The sequence below is a fragment of the Pelophylax lessonae genome (assembly GCF_965119305.1).
Source record: "Pelophylax lessonae genome assembly, chromosome: 9".
Taxonomy (NCBI): domain Eukaryota; kingdom Metazoa; phylum Chordata; class Amphibia; order Anura; family Ranidae; genus Pelophylax; species Pelophylax lessonae.
In genome coordinates, this window is record NC_138776.1 from 86,025,075 (window position 1) to 86,043,555 (window position 18,481).

The 18,481-nt window shown below is 44.3% G+C and overlaps 1 protein-coding gene across 1 annotated transcript in view; it reads right to left on the reverse strand.

The window, feature by feature from the left end:
- The window catches only part of BTAF1 (B-TFIID TATA-box binding protein associated factor 1), a 251,002-nt gene that overhangs the window by 6,043 nt on the left and 226,478 nt on the right, over nt 1-18,481 (reverse strand). The window contains exon 37 of the mRNA XM_082268123.1: nt 11,764-11,934. Coding sequence (XP_082124249.1) covers nt 11,764-11,934 — 171 coding nt within the window. The remainder of the gene's footprint in view (nt 1-11,763; nt 11,935-18,481) is intronic.

The following is an 18,481-nucleotide window of genomic DNA, read 5'->3' on the forward strand; positions in this document are numbered from 1 at the left end:
ATTGGGGAGTATAGAAAATGGCTGCCCATGCAAACTAATCGGAACACAGAAATCATGAACCACAGCAAAATGGCGGCCCTCACGGCGTGCCATGCGGTCCCCAGGACGCCCAAAGGGGTCCCAGAACAATAGGCATCTAAAAGGTCCCTAGCCAGGGACCCACCCAGGACAATGCACCCGCCTCAAATAAGTGCCATAACAGCCGCAATATTACCCCCCCCCAAAGGTAAAACCTTCTAGGGGTAGGGGAATGCCAAGGGGTACACCAGATTAGTCCTCCGGGGTGCCAGGGAACCGTGGGACCCATAAGGTCCAACCATTCCAGGCAGGGGCCCACCCGTGAACGCCAAGGGTGTTTGGGGGGGACAATTTTACTCACCATACTGTGGTACCTGGTGGGTGCCACTCCAAAACAGATCACCACCCTGGGGGTGCTCTTAGCCAAAGGGGAGACTCGCAGCCTCGTCCCCATCCATCGGGGCACTGTCGTGGCAAGGCCTAGTTCTGGACTATAACCTGCTCATGCTCGTTGGCTAGGCTGGGAGACCTTAAGGATCTAGATTATCCAGTGCAAAACCACAGCCGGCTGTTGCTTGTAGTTCCTCTGCATCTTGGTCCTCAGGAACTAACTAGTTCGGAAAAAAAAAAAAATCACAAACTTTCCCTGATACAGCTAAGACCGAAGTCCAAGCAGGGAGCTAGGTCCTATTACTAACACTAGGCAGAACAAACTGTTTGATAGAGTCTGAGGGGTTATGCCTGCAGGGACAGCCCCCATAGGCGTGGTTAAGTTTTTTCCTGCCCAGTGCCTACTCCTAGAAGGTGGAGCATAACCCTATCATGAGTCACGAAGATAAGGAGCTGCATCTGTCAATTATAGAGATATATATAATGAGAAAGTACTGAAAATGTTGCAAAAAAAAAAAAAAAAAATTGCAAATCTTTCTTAATTAATTTAGGCAAAAATGTAGTCTGCTACATTTCTTCACTAAAAAAAAAAAAAAAAAATAAAAAAAAAAGGGATCACATTCTTTACCAAGTAACTATAGACCTGTTAGTTTAACTTCTATAGTCGGGAGGATACTGGAGAGTTTAAAAACCACATAGATGAGTTCTTGCTGGAAAAACTGGATTTTTATCTTACCATAAATTCCTTTTCTCCGATGTTCATTGATGGACACAGCTCCATTTCTTCTTGACCAATGGTTTATGCTGCTCTCCATAGGAGTAGGACACTAGGTGGGAAAAAAATTGACCACGCCTATATGGCAGTATAGGACTTCAGTTTTGTAACAAGCAGTGTCCGAAGAACATAAAACCCAACTAAATAGAAGGTGTGCTGTGTCTGTCAATGAACATTAGAGAAAAGGATTTTACAGGAGGACAAAAATCCAGTTCTCTTTCGTTAACTGACGGCCACAGCTTCATATCTTCTTGACCGATGGGCAGTCCCAAAGCAGTGTCAATATGAGAGGTGGGAATAACAGCAAGAAAAAACACACTTCCCAAAGGCTAAACATAGCCAACCAGGAAAAACTGGAGCTCATCTGACAAACAAATACACCCTCAAAGAGGCCTAGACCTCTCCAACAGCGGCCTGCAAAGCCCTGCAGCCAAAAAAAGAATCCGCAGATGCCAACACACCCACCTTATACATTTTTGTGAACGTGTGCACAGATGACCATGTGGCCGCCTTGCATACCTGCATCACTGACGCCTAACGACGGAAGGCCCAGGAGGCACTAAGCGCCCTCGTAGAATGCTCCTTAACAGGGAAAGGAGGATCCTGATAACCCTTAATGGAATTGGCCTGCACCACCATCAGTCTGATCCATCTGGAAATGGTCGCAGCAGACGCGGCCATCCACTTACAGGGTCCATTCTTAAAGACAAAAAATCTGATTTCCGGAAACGACTCAGTCGCCGTCAGGTACACCAGGATTGCCCGAACCACATCTAAAGAATGTAAGGCAATCTTTAGGCTTAGGATCTCTCAATGCATAGGCTTAGGACACAGAGAGGACTTTAAGAAGGAACTATTGACCGGTACGAAGCACCACATTGTCTCTGAACCACCTGGTAAGGTGAACGACAGGACAACACACCGAGCTCTGACACCCTGTGCGCAGAAGTAAAAGCCACCAAGAAAGCTACCTTGTGTGTCAAAGTGAGCAGAGGAATCTCACGAATATTTTTAAAGGGCGGTTTCTGACGAACCAAAAGCACCAAATTGAGGTCCCACGGAGGCAACAGGGACCTCACAGGGGGAGCTAAGTGGCAGACCCCCTAAACAAAAGGTTTGAACCAAGGAATGTGTCCAAAGGGCATTTAAAGGAAAATCGCCAGGGACGATTTCTGGCCTTTGATGGAACCCAGGGCCAAACGCTGATCTACACCTTTTTGGAGAAACTCCAAGACACGAGACACCGAGAAAGAACAGAAGGAACGGAGGGGATAGATATTTATATTGCACCGAAATGTCCAGATAGTCTTTCAGGGCATTTGAAGACTTCTCAGAAGGAGATCGTCCAGGTACCCCAGCACTGCAATCCCCTTCTGCCTCAGTACAGCCAACACCCCGGCCAACACTTTTGTAAACACCCGAGGAGCCGAGGCTACAATTGCCACGAATTTAGTGTGCTCCTCACCCACACCAAAGTGAAGGAAACGCTGATGTCCGACATGTATTGGGATATGAAGGTAAGCATCCTTGATATTACATAGAGGCCAGGAAATCCTCTTAATAAAGGGATGCCATTACCGTGCGAATCGACTCCATACAAAATTTCTGAACCTGCACAAAGCGGTTCAAAGCCTTGAGATCCAAAATGGGACTGATCTTGCTTTTCTTCCTGGGAACAGTAAAACGGTTTGAATAAAACCCCTGAAAGCGTTCAGATTCAGGAACTGGTACAAAGATCCCCCTGTGAGAGCAGATCCTGTATCTCTCCAAGAAGACCTTTTAGACGATCTGGGGATGAATGCAGATTGGAAGGAAAGAACCTTGCCCGAGGCAAGGACCGAAACTCAACCTTGTACTCAGACCGAATCAACTTGTGGACCCATTTGTCTTGAATTCAGGAGGTTCACGGACCCGGAAAGAAGCAAAGACATCCCCCCACCCCAAGTACGGGTGAAGGCATCCCTTCAGGCAGAAGCGAGCTTGTCTGCGGTCCTGGAGGAGCCCGCTCTGGATTTACCCGGCCAGGGCCTCTTGGAACCTGCTGCGGGGTTACAGGTGGATTTTGATCACTGGAACGAAAGGACCGCTTATGGGCCAAGAAGAAAGGACCACGCTTGCGATGAGTCTTTACTCCTGGCAGACTGCGGAAGAAGAGTACGCTTACCTCCTGTAGGACCCTTAAATGATCTCCTCCATGGAAGCTCCGAACAAGCGGTCTCCTACAAAAGGAAGATAACTCAATACCTTTTTGGAAGCCTGGTCTGCAGACCAGTATTTCAGCCATATCATGCCACGCAGAGTCACCGCCACCCTGCAGGCTAAGGGGGCCACATCCAGAGAGGCATCACGGATATACTGCAACCCCTGGACCAACTGGTCCGCCAGCTCTGCCAGGATAGGAGGTGGTTGTCCACCTTCCAAATCCTGGCGCAGGAGCTTAGCCCATTCCGTTAATGCTTGTAAAGCCAAGGATATGGCAAACACTGGCCGCAGAACGGAACCGGCCACGGTGAAAAGGTATTGCACCAGATATTCAGCTCTCTTATCAAAGGGGTCCTTAAAAGATGGAGAGTCCTCCACCGGAAGGAGGGTGGCTTTATTCAACCTGGAAACCCAAGAGTCCACCACGGGTGGTACTGAGCAGGGACTCTTCAAAAACGGAAACTTCCTAGCATTAGGGACCACAACAGTGTGTTTGGGGGAACCCCACTGACTTGCAACATTGTTGTCGAAGTAGGCGGGAAAGGGGAACACCTTTTCCGCCTTGGAGGTTCAAGGGTACCAAATTGCACCGTCGCAGCGGACGCAGTAATAGCTGCGTCCTCCAATTTTAAAGCTTTCCGCACAGATACAATCAATGCATCCACCAGCACCTTTTCATGCGCGACTGTAGTGGAAGAGGAATCATTCTATCAGAGCACTCAGGGTGCGCGCATGACCCAGTAGGGGTGACTCGCGTCTGCAGCTGCCGAATTCACCACAGAAGCTGAGGAGGCAGAGGATCGTTTGGTGTGGAGGCCAAATAATTGAATTTTAGTCTCCTCTGAAAACCTTTTTCCATGTGGCCTTAAAATCTTAAAGGCGCATTTTTGTGGCAAGGCTCAGTCCTGACTGCATGTGGCCTTTTCTTGAGCAGTGCCTTTTTTCTTGCAAACTTCAATGCAAGCCACATTTGTGGAGAATTTGTGAATTTCTCACATGCACACAATGACCACTCTGTCAAAAATTCCTGCTGCAACTGCTTCAGAGTTGCTGTAGACTTATTGGTTGTCTCTGACCAGTTTCCTTCTGGCACTTTAATCCAGTCTGGCACTTTAATCCAGTTTGGAGCGATGTCTTGATCCTGAATATACTTCACTGTGCTTCTAGGCATTTATAAAGCCATTGAAATGTTTTTGTATCAATCTCCTAAATTGTGCCTGTCCACAATTTTATCCCGGAGAGCTTTTAACAGTTCCTTGACACACATAGTTGATTGCTTCAGTTGCACTACCAGGGACTGCAATCCTCCAGGAAAGCTCTTTTCACGCTGAGCTAATCATGCTGAGGCGGAAATCCAATACAGCTCACCATCCAAAAAACACCATTCCTACAGTAAAGCCTGTTTCTCTACAGCAGGGACTGGAGCACTTGTCAGGATAAAGGGAAAAAATGGATTGGGCAAAATACCATCACATTCTTGAGGAAAATCTGCTGCCCTCTGCCAGAAAGTGGTCAATGAGAAGGTTTACCTTACAACACAATTACCCAAAGCACACAGCAAAAATGACCACACAGTGGTTAGAGAAAAAAGGTGAATGTCGTTGCATGGCCTAGTCAGAACCCAAACTTAAAACCCATTGAAAATTCTGTGGAATGACTGCGCAAACGGTCACTATCAAATTTTACTGAACTTGAGCAGTTTTGCAAAGAAGAGTGGGCAAATATTGCAAGAGTGGGCAAATATTGCAAAGTCTAAATGTGCATAGTTAGTAGAGACATATTGCTACAGACTAAAGGTTGTAATTAAAACAGAATCACTGAATTTGGACCCCTTGTGTCAGTATTTTGTTAATCAACCTTTTGCTTTAATTTTTTTTCCTGACACATTGGTTTTTAGATCTTTCACTAGGATGTTCCAAGTTGCAGCTGGATAAAAACAAAATCTGGCTGTCTTCATTTCAGGCTGCAAAGCAACGGATGTATTATTTTAAAAGGGGGAAGGCGTGCTGACGTCACCACGACGCAACCCGGAAGTCGGGCGGCAGCGGGATATCTGTAGGACAAGCGCTTGTTGTTTTCATCCATGTAAGTGATTTTAACCGTTTTCTTAATAAACTACCAATACATACTACGCTATTGTGCTCCCCTTTCCTTTCACTGGGTCCGTGGATCGCTGCGAGGTTGTTAGATCTGCTTGGGGTGCTTCGCTTTGTACATCCAGAGGCAGCGGTGCGGTGAGGCTTCCCTGCCACGGTGAGGCTTCCCTGCCACGCTGAGGAGGTCCCATGACATCAGCCAGTCTGCATAGTGGATATAGTGTTTGACATGCTCACTATCTATTGAGCTCCGGTAAGCCTGGTGTGAGCCCTTTGCATGCGGCACGGATTGTGGGCTTAGGCACATAAGAAGTGGTGAAGGATTTCCCTTTCTACACTGGACACCCTTTTTTGCTTCCCCACTCCTGCTTAACTTGGACTTTTATCATTTGATGGACTCTGTGTCTAATATATTATTGCATTAGGTTCAGTTTATGTACCGTATTTTCTGGCGTATAAGACGACTGGGCGTATAAGGCGACCCCCCAACTTTTCCAGTTAAAATATAGAATATGCATAAAACAGTGTAAGTGGATTAAACTTTTCCAAATTCACTCTAAAGCTGAAAGGAAGTATAAAACAATAAATCCATGGGAGCTGCCATGCTCCACAACCCCCCTTCTTGCATCCCAGTCCCCTCCACAGTACCCCTCCTTGTATCACAATCCCCTCCACAGTCACCCTCCTTGTATCCCAGTCTCTTCTACAGTTGTCCCCCTTACTTGCACATTACTCACAGTCCCCTTTACAGCCCCCCCCCCTTACCTTACACAGCAGATAGAGGATGCAGCATGTCCGAGCATAAGGCAGGAAGTGTCCATCTTTCCATTTAACAGGCAGATTGGTTGCTAGGACCGCCCCTAGCTACAACAAATCACAGGCTTTTTAACTTGGACAGCGGTGGAGGTAGGGGCGGGGGAGCCTGGATGGGTGTTCTGTCAGCTTAGGCAGTCCGTGTGGCAGCATAGCTGAGGTGCTCTCACTCCCCCACCGCATATTCTCCAATTCGGCTCCAGCATCCGCCGTATAAGACGATACCCGGTGTATAAGACGACCCACCGACTTTTGAGATTATTTTCCTGAGTTAAAAAGTCGTCTTATACGCCGGAAAATACGGTATATTATTTGCTTTTTGACCGCTTTACTGAATACTAGTTAATTCTAGTTTGTGGTCTTTGTATGCTTACCCTGATTACTTATCAGATACATCAGTTTAGCGCAGCTCTCCCTTTACATATTTTAAAAGGGGTTGATTCTTTTCAATACCCACTGTACTTGAAAATTGATCAGTCCTGATGTACTGACTGCCTAACATTTCCATTGAAGGCCCTAAGAATGCCAGGACAGTAGAAATACTAATGACCCAGAGAACCTCTTTTGGAAAGTAGACAGTCCAAAGTATTTAGTAGGAGGCATGGCAAGTTTTTTGTAGTTGTAATTTTGTTACAATTTTTGGAAAATTAAGCAATACAAATTTTCTTCTTCCACAAGAATGCAGTATTATTCTTTTATGGTTATTCCTCATACACTAACATTTTTAGAATTACACCCCAAAATACTTTCTGCTACTCCTCCTGCGTATGGTGATACACGTGTGAGACTTTCACAGCCTAGCCATATAGAGGGGTCTAATGTCCAAGGAAGTATCTTCAGGCATTCTAGGGGTATACGTTATGGATCTAATTTCCTGACTGCCCATCACATTTTTGGAGGCCCTGGAGCAACAGAACAGTAAAAACCCCCACAAAATGACCAAACGTTGGAATGTAAACACCCCAAGGTACTTTTTTTTTTATAACTACAAGGCAATGTCATAATGTGGTATTATGCTTTTTTTTATACTAGCACATTATGTGAATTTTACCTTAGAATGAAGCCCTCAAATGGCACGCTGTCAGGCACTTCCATCTTCACCTGGTCTTCCTCATGGTTTGCAGGCTCTTACTGTGCGAGTGGCTGGAACTGCGATTATGTCACTCCTGCGCATGTGCGCAGCAGCTGCAATTTACGGCACAGGCCTCTGAAGGAACGGCACAGGTATGCAGTTTCTTCACAGCGAATGAACCAGTGTAGCCACTGGCAACATCCACAGTAAATATCTCCTAAATCGTTCACGTTTAGGAGATATTTGCACTATCTATAGGTAAGCCTTATTATAGGCTTACCTATAGGTAAAATTCATGCATAGAAGTTTACTCCCACTTGAAGTTTTTATGAGGCATGGTGAGTTCTTTGAAGACCTCATTTTATTGCCGCAAGTTTTTTTTTTTTTTTTTTAAATGTAGAAAGAAAATGCCAAAATTGGCAATTTAATACAAATAGTTCTCATATGCAGCTTGAGACACTAATTATGTCAAAACCAAATGTACTGCAATTGTTCCCTCTATAGGAGTGGTCAGGGATTATCGTGTAGGGTCACCTATAGCAGTCCCAGGAACTATAAGCCAAGCAAGCCTTGCCCACTGGTACATGGCTGCCCAAAGGAATGCCATGTTCACCGACATGGTGTCTTGCAGGAATGTAGTCAGCGGGCTGTGTAGAGAGACATGGTCAGCAAACAGGAAAAGGATTGGTTCAGGCAGCAGGCAGAAAGGTGGTCAATTAACAGGCCAGAGCTAGTACAGGCAGAGGCAACACTGCACCGGTGTGGCAGTGATCATGGATACCAACTTGTGCAGTCATGAGGGACACCGAGTGGGCAGCTGTCACAATTTAAAAACAGCGTGGCTGTGCAGGGCTCTGCCCAGACAGCGGCATCACAAATTTTCTGTGAATGAACTGCCGCTGACCTTCGTGGCCAACAACTTGTAGTTTTAATAAACTGAAGACGCTGGTGAATGGCCTTGTGGTTCATTGATTCTTCCTGCCAATCAGTGACTGCCTGCCCATAATCGGAAGTATGGGCAGACAGTGTATTGATAGTCTGCCTACAGGACTCCTGCATTGCACTCATGATTTGCTAATAACCGATGCAATACTTTACAGGCTCCAGTATAAAACAATAAATGCACTTTTTTTTTTACCTGCAAGATGATGTGCATTTATTTTCTGAATAAAAAGGAACTTCTCCTTTAAAAGAAATAAGCATTTTTTTAGGCGTTTTTATTGTTCATACATAAAAACTGACATTTACAGGGGGGGGATAAATATAAAAAACAATTAAATTGCTCATATATGACATATCAATCATTGGTTGTCAAGAAGTTGGTGGCCGTTGGCTCCGCCACAACCAGTCTGATCAGAAAAAAATTGTCACCTTTTGCAGCAGTAGTAATACAGCAGCTAAATGCATTACCCTCTACCGCATTCAGGGGCTCAACTTGGCCGGCCCAGGCCCAGCGAATAATTCATTTAGTTTGGCTATTCATCGAACAGGCAAAGTTCAGACAATTCTACTTCAGTCCAAACCCCAAGCCCATCCCTAATTTAAATAAAAAGGATCTGTAACAGATCCATTTTATTGACAGGCCCAGATAATCATCTATGAGCAAAGTAAACTACCTCTACATGTCCCTGTACACAGGTGGGAATTGTCTGTCTGAGCTGGGAAACCTCAGTTATGGACAATTTCTGCTGACCAAGTGAAAAACAAACTCCAAACTGCGTAGATAATCAAGCAAGTGAATGAATAGGACATAAGACTGGAGTTTCTAAAAACTAGGAGTTCCAGCTCACCGATTTCTGAACAACCAGGGTGCCTTGGCAAAATGCCTACAAATTGCCCCAAAATTGTATACAAGCCGGTGGGTGGATGAAAACTGCCTTTTAGTTACACAAAGCTACAGGTTTTCATTGTACACCATTACTGCCTTTTAGCAGTCAACCTCCTAACGACATCATCAGTGGATAAAGATGTCAGTTGCCTGCATTTCATCCTTGTTTGAAATCCGCTGAATCAGCGTTGGGGTCTCATTAGCCAAGTGATGGAGAAAATATGGGAATATTGGAATACTAGTCAGTACCAGTTTGTAAAAGTGTATTTGCTTTGGAAGAATAAATTGCCTTTAATGTTGGTGTCTTATGTGTATTGATGTTGCTGCATGTAAAATGATCAGAATAGTTTTTACATTTTAGAATGGGGTACCTCAAGACTGTTCATAGTTTTGGAGGGTGCCTTGACTGAAAAAATGTTGAGAAAAACTGGTCTATACAACCAGACTATTCACAAAACCTTGACAAATTTACCCCATGTCAAGTTCCTGGTGTTCTTTGGCATGACTGCTATGCGTTACAGCTTGTCCGCAAAGGGAACGAGAAGAAAAGTCCTTTGGACAGGCCTACTAACATGATGTATGGAGACATGCCACATTGGTGGCATGGAACAGTTACTGTTCTGTGAGCAAAAAACAAAAATGTAATACATTGCAGCTTACCATTAGATGTGATGGCAGCATTTGTTTTTGTTAGGCTTTTTTCCCCTTCTGTTTTAATCCGATCATTTGGCCAATAACAAACCTCCCGTGTTAGAGTGCCCCCACCCCGACAATGCTGCTGTCCAACGGTGCCCCCTGTGCTCATTCATCCAGTCATGAGGGGGAGGGGGGTGTCATGGATGCACTAGCAGATTTAGGTACCCTAACAAACTAAAGCTAAGCTAAACTGCACCTAATACTTTATAAGCAGTTACAGCAAACAGTTTTTCTTCCTTTTGGGATAACCGAGTTTTACATACAAAAACCTGATCATTGTAAGCACCCTTAACAGTTTTAAATGGTTTGTCTCATTCCTGTAACTCATCTTCAAAAGAGCCTGTTCTTTTGAAAAAACAGACTTACTGGCCAGATCACCAGGTAAAATAGGAGAAAAAAAAAAGCCTGAAAAAAAAAAAAAACAAGAACAAAACAAAACAAAAATGCAGCCATCACATATAAGGATTTCTAAGCTGCAATAAAATAAAGGTTTGCTTTTAGGTTACAGCTAAGTTACTAATATTTATATCCCCAGGGGAGAAACTCAACAGAGTGCATGCTTCGCAGGTATGTGGTATGACTGGACTGGGGAATTCCTCTGAGGGGTTACGGAATGGGTGGGGTGGGGGAAAGATCTCCAACCAACATCCTAGGGAGAAGTAGTCGCAAATATATTTTTTATATGAACATATGTAAATGTAAATATATGTAGGTCTTTTGATGGACTTGTAACTTACATTCTGTTGTACTTTTCCAGGAGTGGATTCAAGTTTCCTGGGGAAGACTTTTTTACTTAATATATTTTCGAAACGCATTGGACTTTGCACCACTCCTCAAGTAGCACTATGTTCATTATTTACTTCTGTGTGTGATGGACCAATCATGTATGGTCATATGTTATAACATTGTATTGAAATATTTGGTAATGTGATCATTATTCAAAGAATTTATAAAAAATCCAAAAATAAATTTTAGAAAATTAATCTCTCTGTATACATTTTATTGTTACCTTTAAAGTCCCACAATGAAGGGGGTTTTTGCTTCATAAGTTACTAATATTTGCTTAAGCCTACATATCAAACAACTTGTGACTGGTATCACGTGTTTGTGGTTTATGTGCCTGTGTAAGTTGTTGGAGAGGGGGGAATGAGCTATCTGAGGAAAAAAGGACAAGTATTAGACATGTACAAAATAGAAAAAAAAGTGTAATCTAAGGTACCTGTCGCCATCAGAGAGTTAATTATATTTTTTAAAGTATAAACAACTTTTAAAAAATAATAAATTCACATTTTTGCAGGTTTAAAAAAAAGTGCATTTATTTTTTACACTGCAGCCTGTAAAGTATTGAAACCATGAGCAGCAAATCGCATGTGCAATGCCAGGACCCTGCAGACTCTCAGTCAGCTGTTTGCCTGTACCTCCCTTATGGTCAGGCTGTTACGGAATAGCAGGAAGAACCAAAGAACTACGAGAGCGTTCACCAGCGCCATTGCAGTTCATTAACTACCAGCCATCTGCTGGGCCAGACGACAGTACTTGCAGTTCATTCATTCGCAGAAAACTGAATAAATGACACGGGGCTGTGTGGGTGAAGCACCGCACAGCTGCGCAGTTTTCCAATTGAAAACCGCAAATGGAAGTTCCCCCAACCGCTTTCAAAGGGCGGGGAGCACTGGCAGTGGAGGGAGGTGAGTGTATAGTAACACGTTACACCCTAAATTTGGTTGCAACATGCTCCTAAAGGTGAGTTTGCCCTTTAACTAGAATTTAGGTTTTCAATGTTTTGTGTTACATTATAATAGCTAAAGCTTACATTACCCACCCCTGTTAAGGACAGCTGTAACTCAAGAGTTCACAAAAACATTGACCTTACCTTATCCAGAGTGAACAGGTCAAGCAGCTGGTCAGTGCCCATACTCTGCAGGCTGGCATTTTCCTGACTTATCACGGTGTTGGCAATGCTCATCTTAAACTTCTGCAGACCCATAATCTTCTCCTCCAGAGTTCCTCTTGTAATCAGCCGATATACATTAACTACTCGTTTCTGAAAAAGTCAACCATTAAAGTGGCTGTAAAACTCTGACATGAAATATGAGCCAAGCCTATCCCTCTATAGTGTGTACAGTTGTGCTCAAAAATTTGCATACCCTGGCAGAAATTGTTAACGTTTGGCATGGATATTGAAAATATTACTGATCATATGAAGCAATTTATAACAGTTTTTTGCCTCCTTTTTAAATCACAACAAAAATCTCCCAGATGGCCCTGAGCAAAAGTTTACATATACTGGAACGTTTGGCCATGGCACAAACACACAAGGGGACACACATTAAAATGGAAATTAAAAGGTTAATATTCCTTATTTTTGGCTTTATAAATTGAAAATAGAAGATGCACTGAGCAGGCAGGATACTGAGCCACAGGGAGCAGAAAAGAACTAGCAAAAGACCTGTGTAACACGGTAATGGAAATTTATTCATATAGAAAAGGATATGCAAACATATCAAAAACATCAAATTTGCCAGTCAGTACTGTTCAATCGCTTAACTATTTGCCAACCACGCACAGTACATTTAATGCGACACTGCAGGCCGCGTGTGCAGAATCACGTATATAAATATGATTCGTCACAGCACATGGCAATAACTGGGTCCCGGCCCATGACGGACCGCTGGCACCCGTTAATCAGCTCTGAGCCTCATGAAACACAGCTCTGTAAACAGCACAGAGCTGTGTTTAGTGGCAGGGAATTTCATTGCTTTTTAATTCACTCCTAAGCAGGGAATAAAAGCAACTAGATCCCCAGTAAGAGCAGCAGACAGAACACACACAAACTTAGGCACATATTTAACCCCTTGATTGCCCTAGATGGTAACCTATTCCTGCCCAGTGTCATTAGTACAGTGACAGTGCAAATTATTAGCACTGATCACAGTAATACTGTTTTTTTTTTTTTTTTTTATGTAGCACCCTACAGGTAGCTGCTAGGTAAAGGTATAGTGGGCCTTGTCTGCCTAACAGCAGGGCTGTGATTTAATAGTCATGGTGTCATGGTTCCCAGGTGTGCCTGCTGAAGGGGAGTCTCCCCACTGGCTCCTGTGAGAGGCTTCTCATAGGGTGGTGGAGGAAACCAAATCAGGGGACACATCCAGGCTTGTAACTACCCCAGGAGGCAGATTGTGCTGCAAAAGATTCTGGGAGTGGGTATAAGTTTGGGGGTGGCACATGACACGATGTCTTTGGCAGGAGCAGAGTCCGAAGGAGAGTGCGGCTGTCTCTCCTCCTGTCTGAGGAAGGTGGAGGTCTCAGGGTTTCGCCTGAGTGTCCAGAGCGTGTTGAGTGAGCTGAGGGGATCCGGTGTGCCGAGAGCCTGCTGAGGGAGAGAGGGGTCCAGTCCCAGGAAAGCCTACACGGGTCGTGAGTACTGAGGATTGCCCCTGGGGGTCTGCCTGAAGTTAGAGGGGACCACTCTGGAAGAGGTTCTGGGATCCAGTGCCAGCTAGCTGTAAATGGGTACCTGGGTTGAGGACCCTGAAGTTACAGAGGGGGTACATAGTCAGTGGACCCTGAAGAGTTCAAGGTCAAAGGGGGCACCTGCAGTTTGGGCCCTGAATTGTATAAAGCGTGCCAGTTAAAGTAACAGCTATACCGAGTTCTACTACATACTACCTCAAGCTGTGCCAGGCGGGGGAAAGTATTCAGTGACTTTCACAGTACAACAGTGTCAGGAGTTCTACAGTTCTCAGTCCTGGATTTTCTGGACTACAAGTCGAGGATTCAGCACTTCTTTGTTCTACAGAGTGTTCTCAGTGTCAGTGAGCGTTGGCTGGCGTCAAGGAAGCGCCAACAGGCATTTTTGGAAGTAAAGTCCCAATTGTAATTAGTTGAGCCTCAAGAAGTATCCCACTCATTCCCTTCTCCCATCCCCTAATTCAAATAAAAACCACAAACAAAGATGCCGGAGTTGTCGCTGCTTCCGTTGTCACACCCAGGGTCTCAGCTCACATGGGCTGGGAGGATTCCGGTACTAATGGCAGACCCACATCAAGGCCATAGGCCTGGAAACCTTGCTACATTTAATAAAGACGTAGCAGAAAACATTTTGGACAAAATGTATTAAGAGATTTTGACTTATTTTTTAATGGGATAGGTCCTATTTTTCTTCAAAATTTGTTTATTAAAAAGAAAAACCCAGCTGAGATCAAATACATCCAAAAGAAAGCTCCATTGGTGTGAAAAAAAAATATCAATTTTATTTGGGTACAGTGTTGCATTACCATGAAAATATCAGTTAAAGCAGTGCAGTATCAAATAGCAAAAAATTACCTGATCATGTAGGGCAGGGATCCTCAAACTCTGTCCCTCCAGCTGTTGCAGAACTACACATCCCACGAGGCATTGTAAGATATGACTAGGCATGATGGGAAATGTAGTTCCTGAACAACTGGAGGGCCATAATTTGAAGACCCCTGATGTAGGGGGTAAAACCTTACAGAGCTGAAATGGTGGAAGAAGTGGAAAATCTGAAGAGCACTTGATATCAAGCCATGGTCAGGTAGACCAAGAAACACTGCAGCCACAACTGCCAGAAGAATTGTTCAGAACACAAAGAAAAACCCACAGGTAACCTCAGGAGAAATACAGGCTGCTCTGTAAAAATATGTCGTTTCAAAGGAGCACAATACAATACTTGAACAAAAATAATTTATATATTTATAACGTTTTTTTCACACAAATCGTTTTCCTTTAGTGGTATTTGATCACCTCTTTTTATTTTTAAATTATACAAATATATTAACGAAAAAAAACCTTTACATTAAATATGTATGTTACAAAAGTGAGTACACCCCTTCCATCCATTTTTGTAAATATTATATTATATCTTTTCATGTGCCAATACTGAAGAAATTACAATTTGCTGCAATGCAAAGTAGTGAGTGTACAGCTTGTATAACCGTGTAAATTTGCTGGCCCCTCAAAACAACAACACACAGCCATTAATGTCTAAACTGCTGGCAACCGTGAGTACACCCCTAAGTGGAAATGTCCAAATTGGGCCAAAAGTGTCAATATTTTGTGTGGCCACCATTATTTTCCAGCATTGCCTTAACCCTCTTGGGCATGGAGTTCACCAGAGCTTCACAGATTGCCACTGGAGTTCTCTTGGTGGATGTTAGAGACCTTGCGCTCTCCCACCTTCTGTTTGAGGATGCCCCACAGATGCTCAATCGGGTTTAGGTCTGGATACAAGCTTGGCCAGCCCATCGCCTTTACCCTCAGCTTCTTTAGCAAGGCAATGGTCGTCTTGGAGGTGTGTTTAGGGTTGTTATGTTGGAATACTGCCCTGCGGCCCAGTCTCCGAAGGGAGGGGGATCATGCTCTGCTTCAGTATGTCACAGTACATGTTGGCATTCATGGTTCCCTGAATGAACTGTAGGCTCCCCAGTGCCGGCAGCACTCATTCAGCCCAGACCATGACACTTCCACCACCATGCTTGACTGTAGGCAAAACACACTTGTCTTTGTACTCCTCACCTGGTTGCCGCCACACACGCTTGACACCATTTGAACCAAATAAGTTTATCTTGGTCTCATCAGACCACAGGACATGGTTCCAGTAATCCATGTCCTTTGTCTGCTTGTCTTCAGCAAACTGTTTGGGGGCTTTCTTGTGCATCATCTTTGGAAAAGGCTTCCTTCTGGGACGACAGCCACACAGACCAAATTGATGCAGTGTGCGGCGTATGGTCCGAGCACTGACAGGCTGACCCCCCCCACCCCTTTAACCTCTGCAGCACTCTTGCGTCTATTTCCCAAAAACAACCTCTGGATATGACGCTGAGCACGTGCACTCAACTTCTTTCGTTGACCATGGCGAGGCCTGTGCTGAGTGGAACCTGTCCTGTTAAACCGCTGTATGGTCTTTGCCACCCTGCTGCAGCTCAGTTTCAGGGTCTTGGCAATCTTATAGCCTAGGCCATCTTTATGTAGAGCAACAATTCTTTTTTTCAGATCCTCAGGGAGTTCTTTGCCATGAGGTGCCATGTTGAACTTCCAGTGACCAGTAGGAGTGAAAGCGATAAGACCAAATTTAACACACCTGCGCCCCATTCACACCTGAGACCTTGTAACACTAACAAGTCTCATGACACCGGGGAGGGAAAATTGCTAATTGGGCCCAATTTGGACATGGTCACTTCGGGGTGTACTCACTTTTGTTGCCGCAGGTTTAGACATTAATGGTTGTGCGTTGAGTTATTTTGAGGGGACCGCAAATTTACACTGTTATGCCCCGTACACACGTACCGATCATCGGCCGTCTTTTGTCCAGGGCTGTCGGTGTCTGTTGAAAAGTGCAAAAGACTGCACAAGAATTTTGTCCGCCGACTACAGCCGACTGCAGAAGTGATGTCATGTAATGGTTAACTTTCGGTGTTTTTTCTTTTCTGAGCATGCCCAGTTTTGCAAATCTGCTGTCTGTCGGCCGAATTCTGTACTGACTGGCGAACAATCGGCCGCTCTGGTGTCGGCATACAAAAATTTTCATGCTTGCAAGACAGATTCTTTTCGGCCGAAAGTGCGCTGTCGGCTGTCGGAAGCATCATACTAACAAGCCTACAATTGGCAGATCGGTCGTCGGCCGACGATCGGTACGTGTGTACGGGCCTTTATACAAGCTGTACACTCACTAATTTACATTGGAGCACAGTGTCATTTCTTCGGTGTTGTCACATGAAAAGATAATAAAATATTTACAAAAATTTAAGGAGTGTACTCACTTTTGCGAGATACTGTGTGTGTATATATATATATATATATACACACGCACACATACATACACACACACATACATACATACATACACACACACACACACAGAGATACATATATACCTACACACACTTTGTGCTATAAAACATCCCATGAAAAAAAAAATTAAAATCTCTTTGGTGAAAATGTATTCTGCTCTGTCTTGAGTAAAAAAATTCCCAATAAGTATATATTGATTGGTTTGCGTGAAAGTTATAGCATCTACAAACTATGGTATATATACTGGAATTGTTTTCAAAATTTTTTTTTATACTACGAATAGTGGTGATCAGTGACTTTTAATGGGACTATGGCAGACAAATACTGATGCTGGGGGAACGGATTGGCACCGACATCACCAGTGACATTAACACTGTTATAATACTATACACTGTCACTGTACTAGAAGGTGTTACATATGTGCTTAACAATGTGTGCTGCTTTTACTGAACGGATCTCAAAGTTTCTCATCCCTGCTTTGAAGAGATGAGAAACACAGATCATCCCTCATGTACAGAGCTGTGTTTAATGTCAACACAGCTCTGGGCTGGGAATGTACACAGCTGATCAGCATGTCCTGGTTGTGAATCGCTGGCCTGGACTTGCTGACAGACTCCCGCTGCGTACAATCATAGTGGGAGCCAGGTGGGGAGCGCACATGTGCCTAACCTAAACCTGGAAGCAGGCAATGTCGTACCAGTATGGCGCTTTGCCTACAGTGGCCGCTTGTCCACAGTACATTGCGAGCAGTTGGTCGCCAAGTGGTTAAGGGGGGGAATGGATTTTTTAACTTACTGTAAAATCCTTTTCTCTAAAGTTCTGACAGACGCAGCGTCATATCTTCTTGACCATTGGGTTATGCTGCCCCCTACAGGTGTAGGACACTAAGCAGGAAAAAGCTTTACCACGCCTATGGGGCTGTCCCTGCAGGCATAACCCCAGACACTGCGCTGCAGCCCTCAGTTTAGTTATAAGCAGTGTTTAGAAGACAACAACCCCATTTCACTCAAAATTAGAGGCGCAGGTGCTGCGTCTGTCAATGAACTTCAGGGAAAAGGATTTTACGGTAAGTTAAAAATCCAGTTTTCTCCATCGTTCATTGACAGACGCAGCTTCATATCTTCCTGACCGTTGGGATGTCCCAAAGTCGTATTAGCGTGAGGGGTGGGAAAAAAAAAACACAAAGAAGAATGCAATTTCTTAAGGCTAAACGTAGCCAACCAGGTAACATGGAGCTCAACCAAGAACAACTGGAGCACACCTAGAAAAAAACACACCTTTAAAGAGAAAAAAAGTTCTCTTTAGTCAGCAGCCTGCAAAACCTTGTGGCCAAAAGAGGCATCCGAAGATGCCAATACATCTACCTTGTAGAATTTTGTGAACGTGTGCACTGACGACCAAGTTGCCACCTTGCAAACTTGCCTCACTGACACCCGATGGCAAAAAGCCCAAGAGGCACTCAGTGCTCTAGTAGAATGCGCCTTCACCGGAAAAGGGGGAACCTGATCCTTTAGTGAAGAAGCCTGAATCACCGTCTGCCTGATGCATCTAGATAGTCGCAGCAGACGCAGCCATTCCTTTACGAGGTCCTTCGGTAAAGTGATTTTCTGAAGGATTATGTGGCCGCCATGTAAACTCCGATTGCCCGAACCACATCCAAAGAATGCAAAGCAATTTCCTTGGGATGCTTGGGCTAAGGACAGAGTGAAGGCAGCACAATGTTTTCTTCATGCAAATGGAAAGCAGAAACCACCTTAGGAAGAAACAACTGATTAGGTAGA